This window comes from Trachemys scripta, chromosome 10, assembly GCF_013100865.1.
Source record: "Trachemys scripta elegans isolate TJP31775 chromosome 10, CAS_Tse_1.0, whole genome shotgun sequence".
Lineage (NCBI taxonomy): Eukaryota > Metazoa > Chordata > Testudines > Emydidae > Trachemys > Trachemys scripta.
Window position 1 is genome coordinate 42167432 of NC_048307.1, and position 18683 is coordinate 42186114.

Sequence of the window (18683 nt, forward strand, 5' to 3'; positions counted from 1 at the left end):
CTGTCTCCCTCTCAAGTCAGAGTGAGACTCCTGAGCTTCTGGCTGCCCTGGCCTTCTTATAAGGCCTAGTTGCTCAGTTTGCGGCCTGACCCCAGCTGCAGCCACTTCCCCCAATCAGCCGGGGTTTTACTCCCTTGCACAGCCCCAGCCCTCTGCAGGGCTTTTCCAACCCCTTCCAGGATGGAGTAGGTGTTCACCCCGCTACACCAGGCCACCCCTGTTTCCCATCAGTCCTCCTTTCAAACGGCTAGTATGGCACCAGTGACCCCTCCCCTCCAAAAATATTAACAGCTTGTTTCCCCTTTAAATTGCTCACTATTTGTTTCAAGGTCTCTGCCACACATAGCTTGTCCTCAGCCACAAGTTTATCAGAATTTCTCGTTAACGCAAAGAAACAAAATCTCATCCACAAAGGGTGATGTTATCAAAGCAAAATATCTAATTTCTGTAATTTGAAATCTGTTTTATATACAGTTTTCTAGTGTACTATAATTGTTAGTGTGCAGTGAACTGCAGCAAATCACTGAATTGCGTCTGTGGAGTGTGAAATTACTGTACATGCACAGAAAATGAAGACTTATTCTATGGCTGATTATCATATATTATACAGATGGTTTATTACATCTACAGCAGAAAACACAAGAGCACAATATATTTCAGTTTGAAATCATTCCCCAGCCGGGCCAGCCCACTTCTGCAAGGATATGACCAAAATTGGAAAGATCTAGAGGAAGACAACAAAAAACAAACACCAAGAAAGACTTCCATATAAAGAGTTTAGAAAGATTAAGGCCTTGTCTACACTACAGGGGGAGATCAATCTAAGTAGATCTACTTACCGCGGGGTCCACACTATGCTATGTTGATGGGAGACGCTCTCCTGTTGACTCCCTTTGTGCTTTTCATTCAGGTCAAGTATAGGAGTCGATGGGAGAGCGATCTACAGTTGATTTAGAGGGTCTAGACCCGCTAAATTGACTGCCTATGCATCAATCACCATGTGTCGATCCCGCAGTAAGTGTAGACAAGCCCAGAGACTACTAAGTTAAAGAGGCAGTGACTAAGAGCTGACATGCAGCACAAAATAATGAATGGTAAGGAAGTGGTCAGCTGTACTCCTATTTAACCTCTCTTAATACCAAAGACTTCTCATCCTCACCTTCAAGATCCTGCATAATTCTGCCTTTCCCACTTAGCCAAGCTAATTTCTTATGTTTTCCACATCCCACTTCGGGCCAAAACTGACACTATTGATGCCTTATTGTATTCTGGTTCCTATGACTCTCATCACAGTAGTATCGGTTTGTCCATTTCTCAAGCACTGGCCTATAAACATGGAATGCCCTTTCCATAACTGCTTCATATGGCCTCTAACTTCTCATTTTAATCCTTTTTTAAGAAAGGATTTGAAATTATAAGCCTACTGGAAAGGGAAGCCTCCTAGAAAGGCTTGCCAACCCAGCCAGGAACTTTCCAATGTCATCTTTAGAAGATAGAAGAAACTGAGAGATTGGGAAGGGAAGGAAATTGACTTAGATATGCACTTTCAATAGGTAAGAAAACTATGCACAGACAGTAAGCAATTTTTTGCCAGTTTTACATTTTTATTTGATTTTTCAAACTTCACAAAGCCAATATTTCTCATCACCAGGAGCCAAGTCTGAAGATTTAGAAAACAGCTGTTTGAGTTAGCATGCCAAAAAACCCCAAAACCTTTAAGTGTAAAAAATATATATTTTAATTTGCACACCAAAACAAAGATTATTACCAGGTCACTATCTTCATGTATTTTAAGACTTCCATACACTCCCATTCCTGAAAGTTTACTTCCTCCTTGCCTTTCATTTTATCTGAGATAGTATACAGCTTTAATAGCTTATTTCAATATTATCTCTCTGTGTATAAATGTGATGGCAGGCAGCACATACACCACTTTTCATGAGTTAGAATTTAATATGCACAGCTCACTCATGACTTTGCTCCACCACTCGTTAAGCCATCATTCACAATGAAGAAAAATTAAATGTACATTATGCTATCAACCTTGTGATTATATGTCAACAAAGAGCAGTATTTATAACATATAGGTGTTACACATGGAGTGCAATGTTAAAAACATTGCAGGCCACATAACAGAAAAATATAATTTCATAGGTGTACTGTTACACCTGTTATGAGAATCCACCAACACTGCTCCCATAATCCTCTGGCGGCATGCAAAAGAAAGGACAGAGTTGTAAGGCAAAGTCCTCTACTGTAACAGGAGAGATGGCTGGAGCAGGATAGGAGATGAAACAGTTGGAGGAGGAAACAAGCAGCAGAGGAGTGACACCAGGGAGTTAAAGTTGAAAGAGAAGGAGGAAAGCAAAACTCTTGGGAGCTGGGAGGACGTACAAGCCTGGGCAGGGCCTGAATCTAGAACTCAGACACATGAATTATTCAACATTTTAAAAAAATGAAAATATGGAGTTATCCTTCCATTTCCCAGCTTTTGAGAACTTCTCGATCTGACCTGTGTAGTCATCAGAATCCCTCAAGAAGAGATAAGATTACTTTTAATTTTGTTCCCTAGACACACAGATAGTAGTAAACCATTGTTGGATCTAGATTCCTAATACTGGACAGATGGGGAAATACCATAGTTTATAGCACTAAAGCAGTTGAATCCAGCAGGGGCATCTTTTGCTCCAAAATATATAGCAAATTTTGTAAAATACAGAAATGACTTCAACCAGCACTGAAACATACCCACATTGTACAGTATATTCTCTGTATACTGAAATGTCTAGCTGTTCTATTTCTGCTAGTATTGCAAGTGCAGTCATACCATGTCTATGGTCCTATCTGAACAATGTCTCTTCTTTAATTTTTCTGAACCCAAAGGAATCCTTTTCTGTGGACAACAGAATGCATAGCAGGTACCTTCCTTGACATAACCAAGAATTCTTACTTCTAAAACAAGACCAGGATCGGACAGGCAATACAAAAGTCAAATAATAGTATGAAACGAATGCTCTCTTGCCTGATGTCTTCCTTCGCCTTCATATCAGTTGTCTCCCCTACCCTCCTAAGACTGATTACCAAAAGTTTTGTGACCTGAGGCTGGAAGTTATCCAAGATGATGCCCTAGGATGTTATTTGTACTATTCGATGTTTCTCTTAGTGAGTATTTCTACTATCATGACAGTAGTTATTCTCCCTTAATACCTAAAATATGTAATATTATATGTTTAAATGGTAAGGATGTAAATGTTATTAATGATTTCTCTGATTAGGGCATGATAACAAATATTTATCTTACTCCACAAATGTTCTTTTAAAGAATTCTTTTATCAGTTTACATACGTGATGGAGATTACTTTAAACAAATAAATTCTGACAGGGGAGAATAGCTTCTGAAATTGAAATGAATTTTATCTGAACTAATTCACTTGTATAAAGTTCCATGACTGCGCATTTTTCACTTCTGTAATCCCATTCATCAGTTTCAATTCAGCTATAGCCACTATATTTTTATCTAGCTGTGCCCTAGTACTATCTTAGTCTGGCTCTGTTGTGTTTTTTTTTTTTTTTTTTTTTTAATAAACATTCCAGGATAACATAGTACATTCTCCATATTAAAGGGGAATGGTTTGGGGCTTACTCATTCTTTTCCTATAAAAAACTATTAATGTACAGTAAAAACACTTAACTCAATGACTCATGCTTTAAAAAGGCTTTCTGGTTTAGCTGAGTTGTGGACGTAATGCCTCATGCAGAAAAAGCCCCTTGAAACTGCTTTTCCCCACCTTCTGGCACCATGTTTTCCCAGTTTATCTTACCATGTTCAAGTATTATCAGCTGTGCTCCAGCCTGTGCATTTCCAACATCATTTTCTGCAATGCACTGATAGAATCCTTCATCTGATTTCACAAGACCCAAAACCTGCAGGTTATGCTCCTTCTGGGGGGGAAAGGCAAAACATTTCATGATGCATTCATTAAAAATGAACTATAAATGCAAGCACATTAGTTTTTAAATGGTTACTATGACTTTCTGAGAAAATGCCCACATATTATGGCTATTATAACAACCATGAGCCTGTCCCAGGTAAAGTATCTTTTACTTTGAATTTTCAAATGGCTGCACGAAAAATCAGAACAAAACTATTGTTAATAGGCTATGGAAATCATAACCTGATCCTAACATTCAGAAGTTAAGCATAGGCATGTATACAATCATGTATCAAATAATTATGTTAGTAAAACTAAAAATGATTGTAAAAGACAGACTGCACACTTGGAAATCAAGTTCTTACCTACACAGTCTTGTAGCCTCCGATTAAACCTTTAAGATATATATCTCAGTAATGAATTTCATTAAACCGTACAGAACTACACTTTAAGGTTTGCTCAGCCAAAACTCAGGATTATATCATGAGTAAATCTCTATGGTACATCTTTGTTTGCGATTTTAATTCTTGTGCAGCCAAAATAACTATACAAAACTCAAGCAATCTATGGTCACATATACCTCATGACTTGGCAGTTTTCTACTGTATGAGAAGGACTGATGCTGTTCAAATTCAAACTGATAGATTGTCTTTCTCCAATTAATTCATTACTGTGTATGTCTCACGTAAAAGATGTATGCTATAAAGAAACAGACTTTTATAGTGTAAGGAACACAGTGTCTATGCTCTTCAATAAAATGCTTTACACTGGATTACACAGCAATAAAGGATTCAAGGAGCCATTTAATGTTTCTGGACCTTAACCACACACTGTAAAAATAGGCAGCTGACCCTATAAAAGAGCATAGCTTATATGTACATACAGTAACTCCTCACTTAAAGTCATCCCGGTTAACATTGTTTCGTTATTTGGTTGCTGATCTATTAGAGAACATACTCGTTTAAAGTCGTGCAACGTTCCGGTATAAGGTTGTTTAGCTTGCCCCGCTCCACCCATCCGCCCGGCATTCCAGCCGGGGAGCGGGATTGAGGTGCGGAGGCTTATCCCATTCAGCCCGCCCGGCATTCCAGCCAGGGAGCAGGCAAGCTCCTGACCCCTCTCCCCGGCAGGAGCATGGAGTGGGGCAAGCCCCTGTGCTCCGACCTCACTATGTCCTGCCTCAAGCAAGCTTCACAATCAACATTGGTGAGTACAGTATTAAATAGTTTGTTTAAAATTATTTAAAACTTATACTGTATATGTATATAATGTCTTTTGTCTGATGAAATTTTTTTCCCTGGAACCTACTCCCCCCCCATTTAGATTAATTCTTATGGGGAAAATGGATTCGCTTAACATCATTTCTCTTAAAGTAGCATTTTTCAGGAACATAACTAAAACGTTAAGCGAGGAGTTACTGTACAAAGGAGGATTAAGGTACAGGTCAACAGGTTGAAATGACTGAAAATGAAAATGTACTTACTACAATTTTGAAGTAGTCACTAGGGATCACCATGTCTCCATTCTTGATCCATTTCACTGTTGGAGTTGGTTTCCCAGTCACTTCACACTCAAAGACAATATCCATAGATTCATGAGCATAAATATTAGCAGGCGGCTTCAGAAATTCAGGTGGAGCTTTACATATAAAGATAGAAGGAGAAAAGTTACTGTTTATCTAGACTTTGGTAATATCATTGGAGTTTTCACTCTCTATATAATAAAACGATACATAAATTATAAGTTGAGCTGGGTGAAATTTTTGGGACAAAGAGTTTACTTGCCGAAAAAAGCAGTTTGGGATTGACCGGAACTATTTATGTATTTGTGTCAATTTCACCAAGTAGTTTTGATCGAACTGAAAAAGTCTAAATGCTTCAGTATTGTTGAAATTAACCCAATTACTATCCACTGTCACTGGGCCAGCAAGAGAGAGAGAGAGAATGACTCTATAGCCTGCTCGGTAGGGCACCTACTGAGGATGTAGGATGACCAAGTTCAAGCCCTGCTCTAGTAACTGTCGTTATTTATGCAAAGTGGAACAGTTTTAGAGAAGAGATGGAGAAAGCCCCATAACCAGAATATGCCATAGCCCAATGGCAACATCACTCTCTGTAACCTGGCAGATCCAAGTTCGAATCCCTTTCTCCACATCACAGAGAGAGGACTGAACCTAGATCCCCCCCAATCGCAGGTCAGTGTCCTAACCATTGGCGAGGAAGGCACCATGACTACCTCCTCCTCAGTTTTGTAAATCTAGTCCTCCTTTCCTTTTGTCAAAATGCCTGAAAAATCAAAACAGAACTTTTTGGATAGAAACAAATGATTCATTTTGACATTAGCAAATCATTCAGTTTACATTTTTTTTTCTACTTTTCCATTCACCAAAAAGTTATAAAGTCAGTTTTGGTTTCACCCAAACCAAACATTTTTAATTTTCTTTTTTGGAATGGACAGTTATTAACCCTTTATTCACTCAGCTCTAATTATAAGCACTGCTAAAGAGTACACCAAGCACTGTAAAAACAAACAGTAGCAATGTAGACAGGGATTTTCAAAGGATACTAAAGGAGTTAGGCACCCAACTCCCATTACAGTTCAATGGGAATTGGGCACCTACCTCCTTTAGGCTCCTTTGAAAATTATAGCTGTAATTGTCAGTGATCAAGAACAATTAAAGCAAACAGAAAACAATTCTTTAAACTACTTTTAAATTCTAAGAGAATGAGAATTATGAATAATAGCAAGAAGTGCATTCCATCGCCAAGGGATATAGATACAAAATGTTCTAGCTACAGCTGTTTCAAGATTATATTCAGGGCCAATTAAACAGCCAGCTATTTTGAACTGAAGTGATCTGATGGGAATATATGGGAGAAGCAGATGAGTCATATATGATGGAGCTACTCATTAAGAGCCTAAAAATCAAAAGTATTTAAAAATCAATGCAGAATTTAACTGGGGTCCAACAATAAGACTTCTGTTGTTGAGTAATATGTTGCACCCTCTTGTATGCCTGTTAGACAGCTGCATTCTAAATGGAGGCAGTGTGCAGTGGCATAGGGTATCAGGCCTGGTCTATGCTTAAACCTTAAGTCACCACAGCTACGGAACCAAGATGTGAGAAAAATCCACACCCCTGGGTACCAAAGCTATGTCGACCTAACTCTTGATGTAGAAGCAGCTAAGTCGATGGAAGAATGCTTCTTTCAACCTAACTACCATTCAGTGTTTAATTGGTAATGAAAGAGGTACTGCAGCTCAAGCTATTTTTTTTTACTTTCATAACTAACACAGCAAGCCCAGAGGTCCCGGAACTATGAACTGCCAAGCCCAGAGGTGCCGGGGCTCAGCCTGGCAAGCTCTGGCACAAATTAAGCACTGCTACCATTGCTTGTGGAGGTGGTGTTCCTACAACAATGGAAAAATCCCTTCCGTCACTGAAGTCTGCGTCTACACTATGAGGTTACAGCATTATAGCCACGTCATCGTAGCTATACTCCTGCAGCGCCCATAATATAGAGATGGCCTCAGACCAGGAGCTAAGAGACCATTCATGGTTCTGTCATTGACTCGCCATGTGACTTTGGGCAGACCACTTAGAGCTCCATTGTACAATCTTTACACCACATTTAATGGAACTAATCCAATGAAGCAAGTTCTCAGCAACACAAGTAAGTTTGTACAATAGAGCCTTTAAGTTCACTATGCCAAAGTTCTTCCATCTGTAAAATGGGAATAACACCTACTTATCTTTGTAATGGGCTTCAAGATCTGTGGATGAAAAGTACTACATAAATATTTAATAAGTTGCATTTTAGAAATACTGTAAGTCAAGTTGGGCTCCAGAAAACAAAGAATTGTAACTAGTCTATATTAAAGAAGACAATTTGTCAGCTGCAGCAATTTGATCATATTGAAAAGGCAGACAAAATCCCACAACTAGTATAATACAGATTTCTTGTAAACACAAGGTGTAGGTATGCCCAGAATCCTAATGCTTGAAACTCAAGGTGGAACATCACCACCAAATAAACTGAATGAAAAATTAAATTAAATTTACATATCCTAGGGAACAAAAAGACAGATAAACTGACAAAACCAAAAAAAGTAACACATACCTAAAGATTGAAATTTTGTGTCTCTCTCACATTCTTAAAGTACGAATCACCTTGATGTCTTTATGAATAACATGACAACTCAATTTACACAATTTTGTGTCATATCAAACATTTTCTACTCTTTTTTCATCTGCATGCTGTCTCACTTAGATTGTAAGGCAAGAATTACGTCTTATGTGCCTGTTCAATACCATGAACCTTTATGGCGCTCAAAATAAACAAAAATTAAAAAACAAGGCCAGACCAGCAGACATCATGTATAACATTGAGCAACCTCACTTGATGCCATATAAATAATATGTTAAAGACAGAAGTACTGTAAAACATGTTTATTTGATGGTAAAGTAAAATATGATGGATCATTCACCCAGAACCAAGTCAGAGAAAGGAGATAAAGTTACATTATTTTTGTGTATCTTTTAGCCAGTACAACTGATCATACCAATTTGGATTCCAGAATAGCATTAGTTAATGGCTGCTGTATACTTGGAAAGAATGTGAAACTCTAGATGCAGGGCTATTTTGCTGACATATGCTAGCAGCGAGAATAGGTGGGTAGTGTTAGGACCGCTCCAGGTCTATAAAATGGTGTGTAGGTCTGACTACAGTAAGAAATGGAGGATGGGTCAGAAGAGACAATGCAGAGATAACCCTAGGAACAGCTAAGCTTGACAAGAAAACATGGTTCACCCACGAAAGCTTATGCTCCAATACATCTGTTAGTCTGTAAGGTGCCCCAGGACTCTTTGTTGCTTTTTACTGATCCAGACTAACACGGCTACCCCTCTGATATAAGAAAACATAGGCAGACCCCAGGGAGAAAGTAATTTAAGACTGTTTCCAATATGTGTTGTATATACTCTCTTTTACAGCAGAGAAATAATTCCACCTGATTACATATATCAATGGTGGATTAAAATACTCAAATGTAGATGCTTGAAATTCATGTAACAATTCCAAAATTGGCCATATTTTGGAATTTCAAGTAATAAAAGTTATAGAATTTTTTTGTAAGTAACACAAGCCTGCTATGGAACAGATTTACTGCTAAGAAACAAGGACCAGCGGACAAGGTATGTCCACACTGCAATTAAACACCCATGGCTGGCCCAGGTCAGCTGACTAGGGCTCATGGGGCTCAGGCTGAGGGGCTTTAAAATTGTGGTGTAGATGTTTAGCATCAGGCTGGAGCCTGAGCTCTGAGGCCTCACAAGGGGGGACGATCCCAGAGCCCAGGCTCCAGCCTGAGTTCCAACATCTACCAGGGCCGGCTCCAGGCACCAGCTTCTCAAGCAGATGCTTGGGGCGGCCACTCCAGAGAGGGGCGGCACGTCCAGGTATTCGGCGGCAATTCGGCGGATGGTCCCTCACTCCGCCTGGGAGTGAAGGACCTCCCACCAAATTGCCGCCGCAGATCACAATCGCGGCTTTTTTTTTTTTTTTTTTTTGGCTGCTTGGGGCGGCCAAAACCCTGGAGCCGGCCCTGACATCTAAACAGCAATTTTACAGCCCCACTGCCCAAGCCCCATGAGACTGAGTCAGCTGATCCGGGCCAGCTGGGAATGTTTGTTCGCTGTGTTGACATACCTTAAGTGCGTGTCTACGTGGCATTCTGGAGCACACCTCCGAGCTCGGGTCGACAAAATAGGGTGGAGAGGCTCACACTAGTACTCTAAAACTAGCTGTATAGACAGTGTTTTGAAGTCAAAGCTCAGCCTTCAAAGCCCACCCGCCTCCATAGGCTTCAAAGCCCAAGCTGCAACTTCAAAGCACTGTCTATACAGCTAGTTTTAAAGCATTAGTATGAGCCCCACCAGACTGAATCTGTTGACCCGACCTGGGAGGCTCAATACAAAGTGCTACCCCTAAGACTCTTTAGCTTAGTGGCAGAATGAGGAATTGCTTGCAGCAAAACTCTATGAATATCACCTGTTCTGAAGAATGTTCACGCTTGCTTGTTTCTGGTACACACATAGACATAAGAACAATTTGCTTACTTATTTGGCAGCCCTGATTCCCGGGAGAGTCAAAAGCACTCTTTTCCCCTTCACCATTTGTCAAATAAAGTCAATATGTAAGGGCAACAGAGTTTAGGCAAACATCTCACATACTTGACTAGTCAATGGGATTTATTTCCTGCTAAGGAAAGTGAAGGAATGCTAGAACATGTTACATTTCTTCCTAAGAACACAGTTCCATTTTTATTGAAGGCTGTCTGTATGTGAAGGGTTTTTTTATGGTTATCTGGAGACAAGCAACTCTCCAAACACTAACTGTAGCTCAGGCTTATAAATGAAGCAACTTAATACGGACATAAGAATATGGAAACACTTTGCTATAAAAAGTGACCAGTTTAAGCACTTCTCCCCCATGTCCACTAACCATTTTATTACAAGGTCTTCTCCATTACCTGTGTTTTCATAAAAACTATCATAAAAATGGAAGAAAGTTTCTCCTTGGAAACACACACACACACACACACACACACACACACACACACACACACACACACACACACACACACACACACACACCTTTTCTGTTCAAACTTAACTTCATGCATGTTCATTACAGTACAGCCTTTAATTTCACAATCATACATTATTTTTACAACAGGACTCCTGCCTCATTTGATACAATTGCTGTTCAATCTGGGCAAGGTGTGAAGCACGGATCTTGCATAATGAAAATAGTATCCAATCACATAAATAGAGGCTACATTGCACACACACAAGGTTGCAAGGACAACTGTAACTTAATAATGTCCTGACTTCTGAACTTCATTTTGTATCATCATCTTTCCTTTTATGCTGTCTATTTTATGGAATTTCCTAAGGTAAAATAAAATATTTCATTGCATGCAAACCATTTGTTAGACAGAAGCAGAACACTCTGTCCTGAACAATATGTGCATTCAGTGAAGGAAGATTCCATGAAGAACCCCTGCAAATCTTCCATACTCACCTTTACATATTCTAGAAGCAGATATTATTCCTTCCATGCTCTCCCTCCTACATACACATAACTATTCATAGTAGGGAATGAGACAGGACTCCTTTGGAGCACTGTATCCTTGCATACACTGTCACAGAGTACAGTACACATGAACTTACACATTAAAAATGAAATTCCACTTAACTTTCTTATGCATGCTATTGCACATCTCAAGTAGAATGCTGAAACATCTAACAAGAGGAAACTTCCACTCTGCTTGTATACATACATATGAAGTGCCAACGGAACTTCTGCAGATCACAGCCATATAACAAAAATGCGTGTATGTGAAAAGGACATTTTAAGAAGTCATTATCACTTGGCCAGATCAAAGCTGGTTTTCACCAGACCCTCATAAGGCATATCTATGACCCTGGAATTATGTCCCTGCCAAACTTCAAGTTCCTACTATCTCCTCTTTAGGCACTGACAACTGGTCAAAAGAAAGATTGCAATATTTTAAAAAATAATTGCAAAAGTTTACTTATTTCCCCTCCACTCTCTGTTCTCAAAAATTCCACATTTAGGAGTAAAGTCAGAACTCTTGCTAATAAGTTTAGATATCTGCAACAAGGACTATAACAGGGTCAGCTGCTTCTCGAGTGCCCCCACCTCAGTTTCCCCTCTTGGATTGTTCTGTGTGATGGGACACTAGATGGGGTTACTACAGATGAGTTACAACAGAGAATTCCTCCCCAGGTGTCTGGCTGGTGGGTCTTGCCCACATGCTCAGGGTCTGACTGCCATATTTGGGGTCAGGAGGGAATGTTCCCCTGGATTTGGCAGAGACCTGGGGGTGTTTTTTCCCCTTCCTCTGCAGTATGGGTCATGGGACACTTGCAAGTTTAATCTGGTGTAACTTTAAGTCTTTAAACCATGATTTGAGGACTTCAGTAGCTCAGCCAGAGGGTAGGGGTCTATTACAGGAGTGGGTGGGTGAGGTTCTGTGGCCTGCAATGTGCAGGAGGTCAGACTAGATGATTACAATGGTCCCTTCTGACTTTGTACTTTTGTCCATTCACATCCCTTCTTGGGTTATACTTTATTAAATTAACAAACATTCAAAATAAAATGTTCAAGTCCATCCAAAAGTCCACACAAAGATTTCTCTTCATTCTCCCTGGCTGCCTTCTAGGGACCTTTCCTTTTTGGCAGGCCACTCCCAGACCCTACCTGGCTGGAGTCTCAACCCTCACTCCCAGGATTCTCTCATAGACCCTGCTCACTCCTAGCAGTCTCTAATCCCTGAGCATTCCCCCTTCATTGTAGTCTTCTGCTTGTAGTCTTTACTGGGTAATTACTCTGATCTCTCCCAGGTATGGCTCATTCTGTAATCAGGGCTGGCTAGACCCAGCCCTTAAGGGGCAAGCCACCCTGTTGCAAGGATTAAGTGCTATTTACATTTACATCCAAACATGATACAAGATTTTATTACACCACTGTTAGACTTCCTAGCAGGTGGGGATATTATAGGTTAATTCCATATGTTATTTGAGCAAAGATTGCCAATTGTGCTGAACTGTGTAGTGGCTTTCTAATAAGGACAAAATTCCAGTAGTAACTATGAGACCTAAATCTCAGTAGCACTTTTGCCCATCTATGATCCCAGTTAACGAACAAGTACATTCAAACATCTTGCTATTTAGGCAACTAGGGGCTGGAAGCATCACCAAAGACACATAGTTGGTCTTCCTATTTCAAGAGAAGTGTGAGCAATGTCCACTGTCATCTATTCCCCAACAGCTAGTTATAGATGTCACAATCTTGCAAGTAAAGATTGCATATTATTGGCAGAACATTACTACAAAGCTTTGGGAAAACTTATATATATTTATCAGGACTAAACAGGCAGGAAATATATCCAAGGTTACTTACAAAGGCAGGAAAGGGAGCAAAAGAAAGGCTTGGGAATGAAAGTCAATAGTCAAAAGGTGTGTGTAGGGATGGAGGGATGGAAAACTGAAAGGTTGCCCCAATATTTTCAAGATAGAAAATATATGAAACAAACAGAGCTGGGACTAGTCTTCCAATTCCACCTACAAGACAGAACACAACCCCTACAGTTTGAAATGTTAATGCATAATTTCATCAGATTACCTCTAGGAGCAGTGTGGTCCCTCTAAGTCAGGGCAGTACACACAAGTAGGGGGAAATGTAAATTAAATCTTGGGGAAGACTATCACAAAAATGGATGTCAAACTGTGTGTGCTGTAACCTACTCCCATGTAATCTTTGTTTAAGAGACTAGAGTTGGAATCTTTGTCTCTTTCAAATAAGAAGTGCTCTTCTACGCTACGGGGCAAAAGCCAAGTTGTTCACAAATGTTTAATACGGAAAATGTACATTTCATTTTCAGTTATTTTCTTTTTAATTATTTAAAAATAATGCCTTTAAAATGTGCTCTTTTACAGTTTAACTACTTCATTGTTTAGCATTCACACTGATTAAACACAACATAAATGCAGATGTTTGTGGTAGAGAAGTTAAATTGATAACCAGAGAGCAAATGAGCCAATTACCATATAAAATAAGATTTGTAATGGAAGATTATGTGTTTCGTTACCAAAGAGACAATTAAACTTCAAAGCAGCCTTGGCAGCTCTGCTTTCCCTCCCTCTCCCTCCTAATGTCATTATCCACGCAAAGAACAATTTTAATTGCTAAATGCTTATGCAGAATTTCACATGCAGACTATTATACTTGCAACATCCCTATTCATGGGATCCATTTAATTCCTTCACTATTTTGGAGCTATTTTAAACTTTTTAATGTTTAAACACTGATACCTAGTGATCTCCAATGGAAACCAGTGTTTAGCAACAGTGCAACTTCAGCACTTCATTGTTTCCTTACCGTGCTATGCTAGATAGAATTCTATATTTGACTTGATAGTACTTGTATTTGCATAATCTGTGGATTCACTTTAGATGTTCAAAGATTAGGAATGGATGTCCCTCATAATTACAATGACGGGAATAAAGAAGTGTTGTTTACTGTAAGCTTTGCATTATGGTTTCTTTAAGTACCTTTTCATAGCTTTGCAACTCTTTTCCCAATGTTTGGAGCAGGAAGACTGAATAGCCTCAACAGGTAGCAGCTTGATTAAGGTCTGCTATGAAGTCAGCCACATGCACTGCCTCCAATGAGTGAGAGAACCAATTATATTTAGTCCCTCCCCAAAATCCCCAGATGAGCTTTCCTTTCATTGTCATACCAAATCACTCCTTTTCCCCAACAACAACAACAAAAAATCCAAGTTTATTTTTTTTCCCAATCTCATTTCAAATTTGCAGCTCAGGCTGGGAGGGAAGAATTAATGTAGTACTTCAAACTTTTAAGCACCATTTGGCATAATAACTAATCAAAAGTTGTGTATCTTAATTGTGAATACAATTAATTATCCATATATGAATCAAATTAGTGGCATACAAAATATGAGTGAGGTAGGACCTGAAAATACATTTTAAAATGTTTTAGGCCTTATTCACAGCTCAGTCTAATAGTGTTTATTTGAAAATTTGATGCCTTCACTAAAAGTAAAACATATTAATCTCTACAAGATTTTATTCATTTATGTGAATATTTATTTCCACAAAGGGCAATCATCTGAAAGATCTGAGTACAAACTTACACAGCAAAGCAGTCTGGTCAGCCTCTCTCATTTTAGGCAATCAGCAGACCCCACCAATTAGACTGACTTAATGTATCTCTCTACACACATATACGTCATATATCACTTGAAATCTTATTAGGTCTACTTTAAGATGAGGTATGACGTGGAGCTGTCAAGTGGTGCTGTTACTATAGAAACAGGGATAAGCAATGACATCATCAACACATAAAAAAATGACCACTTTGAACCATTTGCATTCGTTTGTTAGTTTAATTAGTCTACATATTATTTCATGATATAAAATTGGATTTCTTTGGGATCTCAAACCATCACAACAACAATCTCTAGGGTAAATAAATCTAATAATAAATTTCTAAAGGTATCATTGAAATATAATAGTGCTGGTGACATTTCTAGTTGTTATCATCATCTTGTTCATCCTTAATACCTCTGTTGAGAATGCATGGGTCACCACAGTCCTCATTCCCTGAACAGAACTGTGTACATGCCAAGGCAAGATTGTTCTGACAACAGACACAGTTGATTGTGAAGCAACCCCTATGGGTACAGGCACAAATGAAGTTTTGAAGAAGCTCAGATGCCATACAGGAAGTAGTTCATCATCCAACTTTTTCCATCCATGTTGTAATGGTGATCCAGTATTTCGTTTACCTATGTTCAAAGACATCCAAAATTTTGTTTGCCAAGATGCTCTTTTGACATGCTCTTCAAAACTGTCCTCACATGGTGAGAGTTTGGCCAGTAAATTGATGGCTTTTTGACGGCTAGATTCAGGTGCAAGCAATACAGGTCTCTGAGACTCCTTTTCTTTCTCATTCTGGTCATGTAACACTGCTACCAACTTTCCTGCTGCAGAAATGATCTCTTGTCTGTCTCTCCCCCCAAATTTGGCAAGATCTCTGCAGCAGTAAGCTTAACTGTTTTGGCAATATTAAATTACAGATTTTTCCCAGTACCAAATAGGGATGACACAGAGTCACATCTTGTTAACACATGTACAGCAGAAAGTATGTTGCAGATGTCAAGAGTGTGTCACAAATTGTATGCACACCTCACTTACGGCACCATTTGATAGCTCCACATCACACCTTGTCTAAATGTACATAAAATAAGCTTCAAATGATCTAGAATGTGGGTGTGGACAGGCTGGGTACATTAAACTCTGAAATTATGGCCCTTTTTGGAGAATTGCCGCATGCCTATTTACAAAAACCAGCCATCATCTAATAATAAGCAAACCAATATTCCATAACACCTTAGTTACTACCATATTCCTTCTATGTCCTAACCCTCCTCAAAAATCCAGAAAAACATATGGGTGTTGTAGGGTGCCCTAAACAGATCTGGACTATTTCTGATCAAGGGTGGGTGCGTGCTTTTCAAAGTTGAGGGCCTCATGGATAACACTCTGCCAGTAGCTCTCTCTCTACTATCCCAGTGGCTTCAGATCAGGGTGGATTTGATTTAAATCATTAGTCAGGAACACTCAATTTAATCATGGATTTCTACATAAAAGTACATTCTTGTTGGTTGTTATAACCTTAATACATATTCTTCAAAACTCCGAGATAGATATAGGTTTCATTTATAGAAGGTACACTATACATTTTTAAAGTGATTTACTTAGAAAACTTTTCAGATTAGTTTTACAACTGTATCAGAAAATGAATGATTGTTTGGTTATTTCATTTACCAAAGATAATTGAAGTAGATATTTATGAAGTCTTTGGGAGGTGAACTATCTCCAATTCAACAGGTTAATCATTAATATTTGGAGGATTTTCTTGCCATGTTGTATTAGGAGGAGAACATCACCAGACAGACATTTAAATTGTTTTTTTTAACTAAAACAACATGTATTCTGGATTTTTTTTTCAACAGCAAACATATAATATTTTAACAAAACAAGCATATGAATTTTTGAATTTAGTTATACATTCACATTTTTTAAAATGAGATTTGTTTTTGTTAAAATTGTTTTTAACTAAAATAGTTAAATGAAATATTTAAAAAAAACACCCACAAAAATTAAATTGACTATGTCAGCCAGGTCAACATGAGAAACTTAAAATATTGGCTTCTGCAGTTGTCTTCAACTTCATTTTCCTGTTTGTTCATAATCTGGAAAAGAAAAACAAGCTTTCCTGCTTTTTCAAGTCCCAAATGATTTTTCAATTTGGAATGAATTAGTCCAAAAGGAAGAAAATATTCTTTCTACACCAGCAGAAGAAGCTACTGACTGCTGTTAAAAGTGAGATTATCACTTTAACAGTCTCTGAATCCAAGTGCTTAAGTGACTTCCACCAGTTCACTGGTGTGACTTTCTTTAAAACATCATAAGAACATAAGAAAGACCGTACTGGGTCAGACCAAAGGTCCATCTAGCCCAGTATCCTGTCTACCGACAGTGGCCAATGCCAGGTGCCCCAGAGGGAGTAAACCTAACAGGCAATGATCAAGTGATCTCTCTCCTGCCATCCATTTCCACCCTCTGACAGACAGAGGCTGGGGACACCAGTCCTTACCCGTCCTGGCTAATAGTCATTAATGGACTTGACTTCACCATGAATTTATCCAGTTCTCTTTTAAACGCTGTTATAGTCCTAGCCTTCACAACCTCCTCAGGTAAGGAGTTCCACAAGCTGACTGTGCGCTGCGTGAAGAAGAACTTCCTTTTATTTGTTTTAAACCCCTGCTGCCTATTAATTTTATTTGATGACCCCTAGTTCTTGTATTATGGGAATAAGTAAATAACTTTTCCTTATCCACTTTCTCCACATCACTCATGATTTTATATACCTCTATCATATCCCCCCTTAGTCTCCTCTTTTCCAAGTCCTAGCCTCTTTAATCTCTCCTCATATGGGACCCGTTCCAAACCCTTAATCATTTTAGTTGCCCTTTTCTGAACCTTTTCTAGTGCCAGTATGTCTTTTTTGAGATGAGGAGACCACATCTGTACGCAGTATTCGAGATGAGGGCGTACCATCGATTTATATAAGGGCAATAATATATTCTCAGTCTTATTCTCTATCCCCTTTTTAATGATTCCTAACATCCTGTTTGCTTTTTTGACCTCCTCTGCACACTGCGTGGACATTTTCAGAGAACTATCCACAATGACTCCAAGATCTTTTTCCTGACTTGTTGTAGCTAAATTAGCCCCCATCATATTGTATGTATAGTTGGGGTTATTTTTTCCAATGTGCATTACTTTACATTTATCCACGTTAAATTTCATTTGCCATTTTGTTGCCCAATCACTTAGTTTTGTGAGATTTTTTTTTTCATCAGCAAACATATTTCTTGAATGGTTCACCCTTAGCTCTGAAGTTTATTATAGTTGACATTATGAAGGGATGATTGCTGGATGTCCATATCATAGCCAACTCCTCTTCTTCAGCAGTTAAGGTTTGAGCTCCCCCAGGGCTCCTCCTGGTCCCATACCACTGGTATGGTGGAGGGGCCCAATCCCCCAGTCCTACCTGATGTCCTGGCCTCCCAGGCAGGCGGGAGGAGAAGGGCTGCCCCATACAACAGCTGTTCCTGGGCTCTGTCACCATCCCAGGCGCTGCATGCAGAGAGAGGAAGGGGGGGACCATGTGGAGAGGATTCTCCATTGACACCCTGGCCCCTCCAGGCAGCCCCCTCCCCCTCACCTCGGTCATGCTCCCAGCCGCAGGTGTGCAGATTTAGCAAGGGGAGACCCCTCCCACAAGAACTGCAGTGATTGACAGTGCCATGGGCCAATAACAAGTCTCCTATGAAGGCGTGGCTCTGCAAAACAATCCTAGGGTCTGCATAAAACACCAGCTGCAGCCCATCCTCTGGGCTCAGGTCAGCTCCCTAGGAGCTCAGGGAGGGCAACTGCCCCTTTCCCACCCTACCTAAATGGCAACCCTGGCTCTAGACCCCAGGACCAGCACCGACTGCAACTATGGACAAGGGGGAGGGAGAGCCCTGGCCTCCCTGCCCTGCCTTGTTGCGCCACTAGATAAATGC

At 39.6% G+C, this 18683-nt stretch overlaps 1 protein-coding gene across 10 annotated transcripts in view; it reads right to left on the minus strand.

Annotated features, from left to right (window-relative positions):
- The window catches only part of NEO1 (neogenin 1), a 535617-nt gene that overhangs the window by 172191 nt on the left and 344743 nt on the right, over positions 1 to 18683 (minus strand). For all 10 annotated transcript variants that reach the window (XM_034783480.1, XM_034783479.1, XM_034783474.1 and 7 more), the window contains exons 6-7: positions 5416 to 5570; positions 3822 to 3942 (exon numbers count right to left, since the gene is read on the minus strand). In XM_034783480.1, coding sequence (XP_034639371.1) covers positions 3822 to 3942; positions 5416 to 5570 — 276 coding nt within the window. The remainder of the gene's footprint in view (positions 1 to 3821; positions 3943 to 5415; positions 5571 to 18683) is intronic.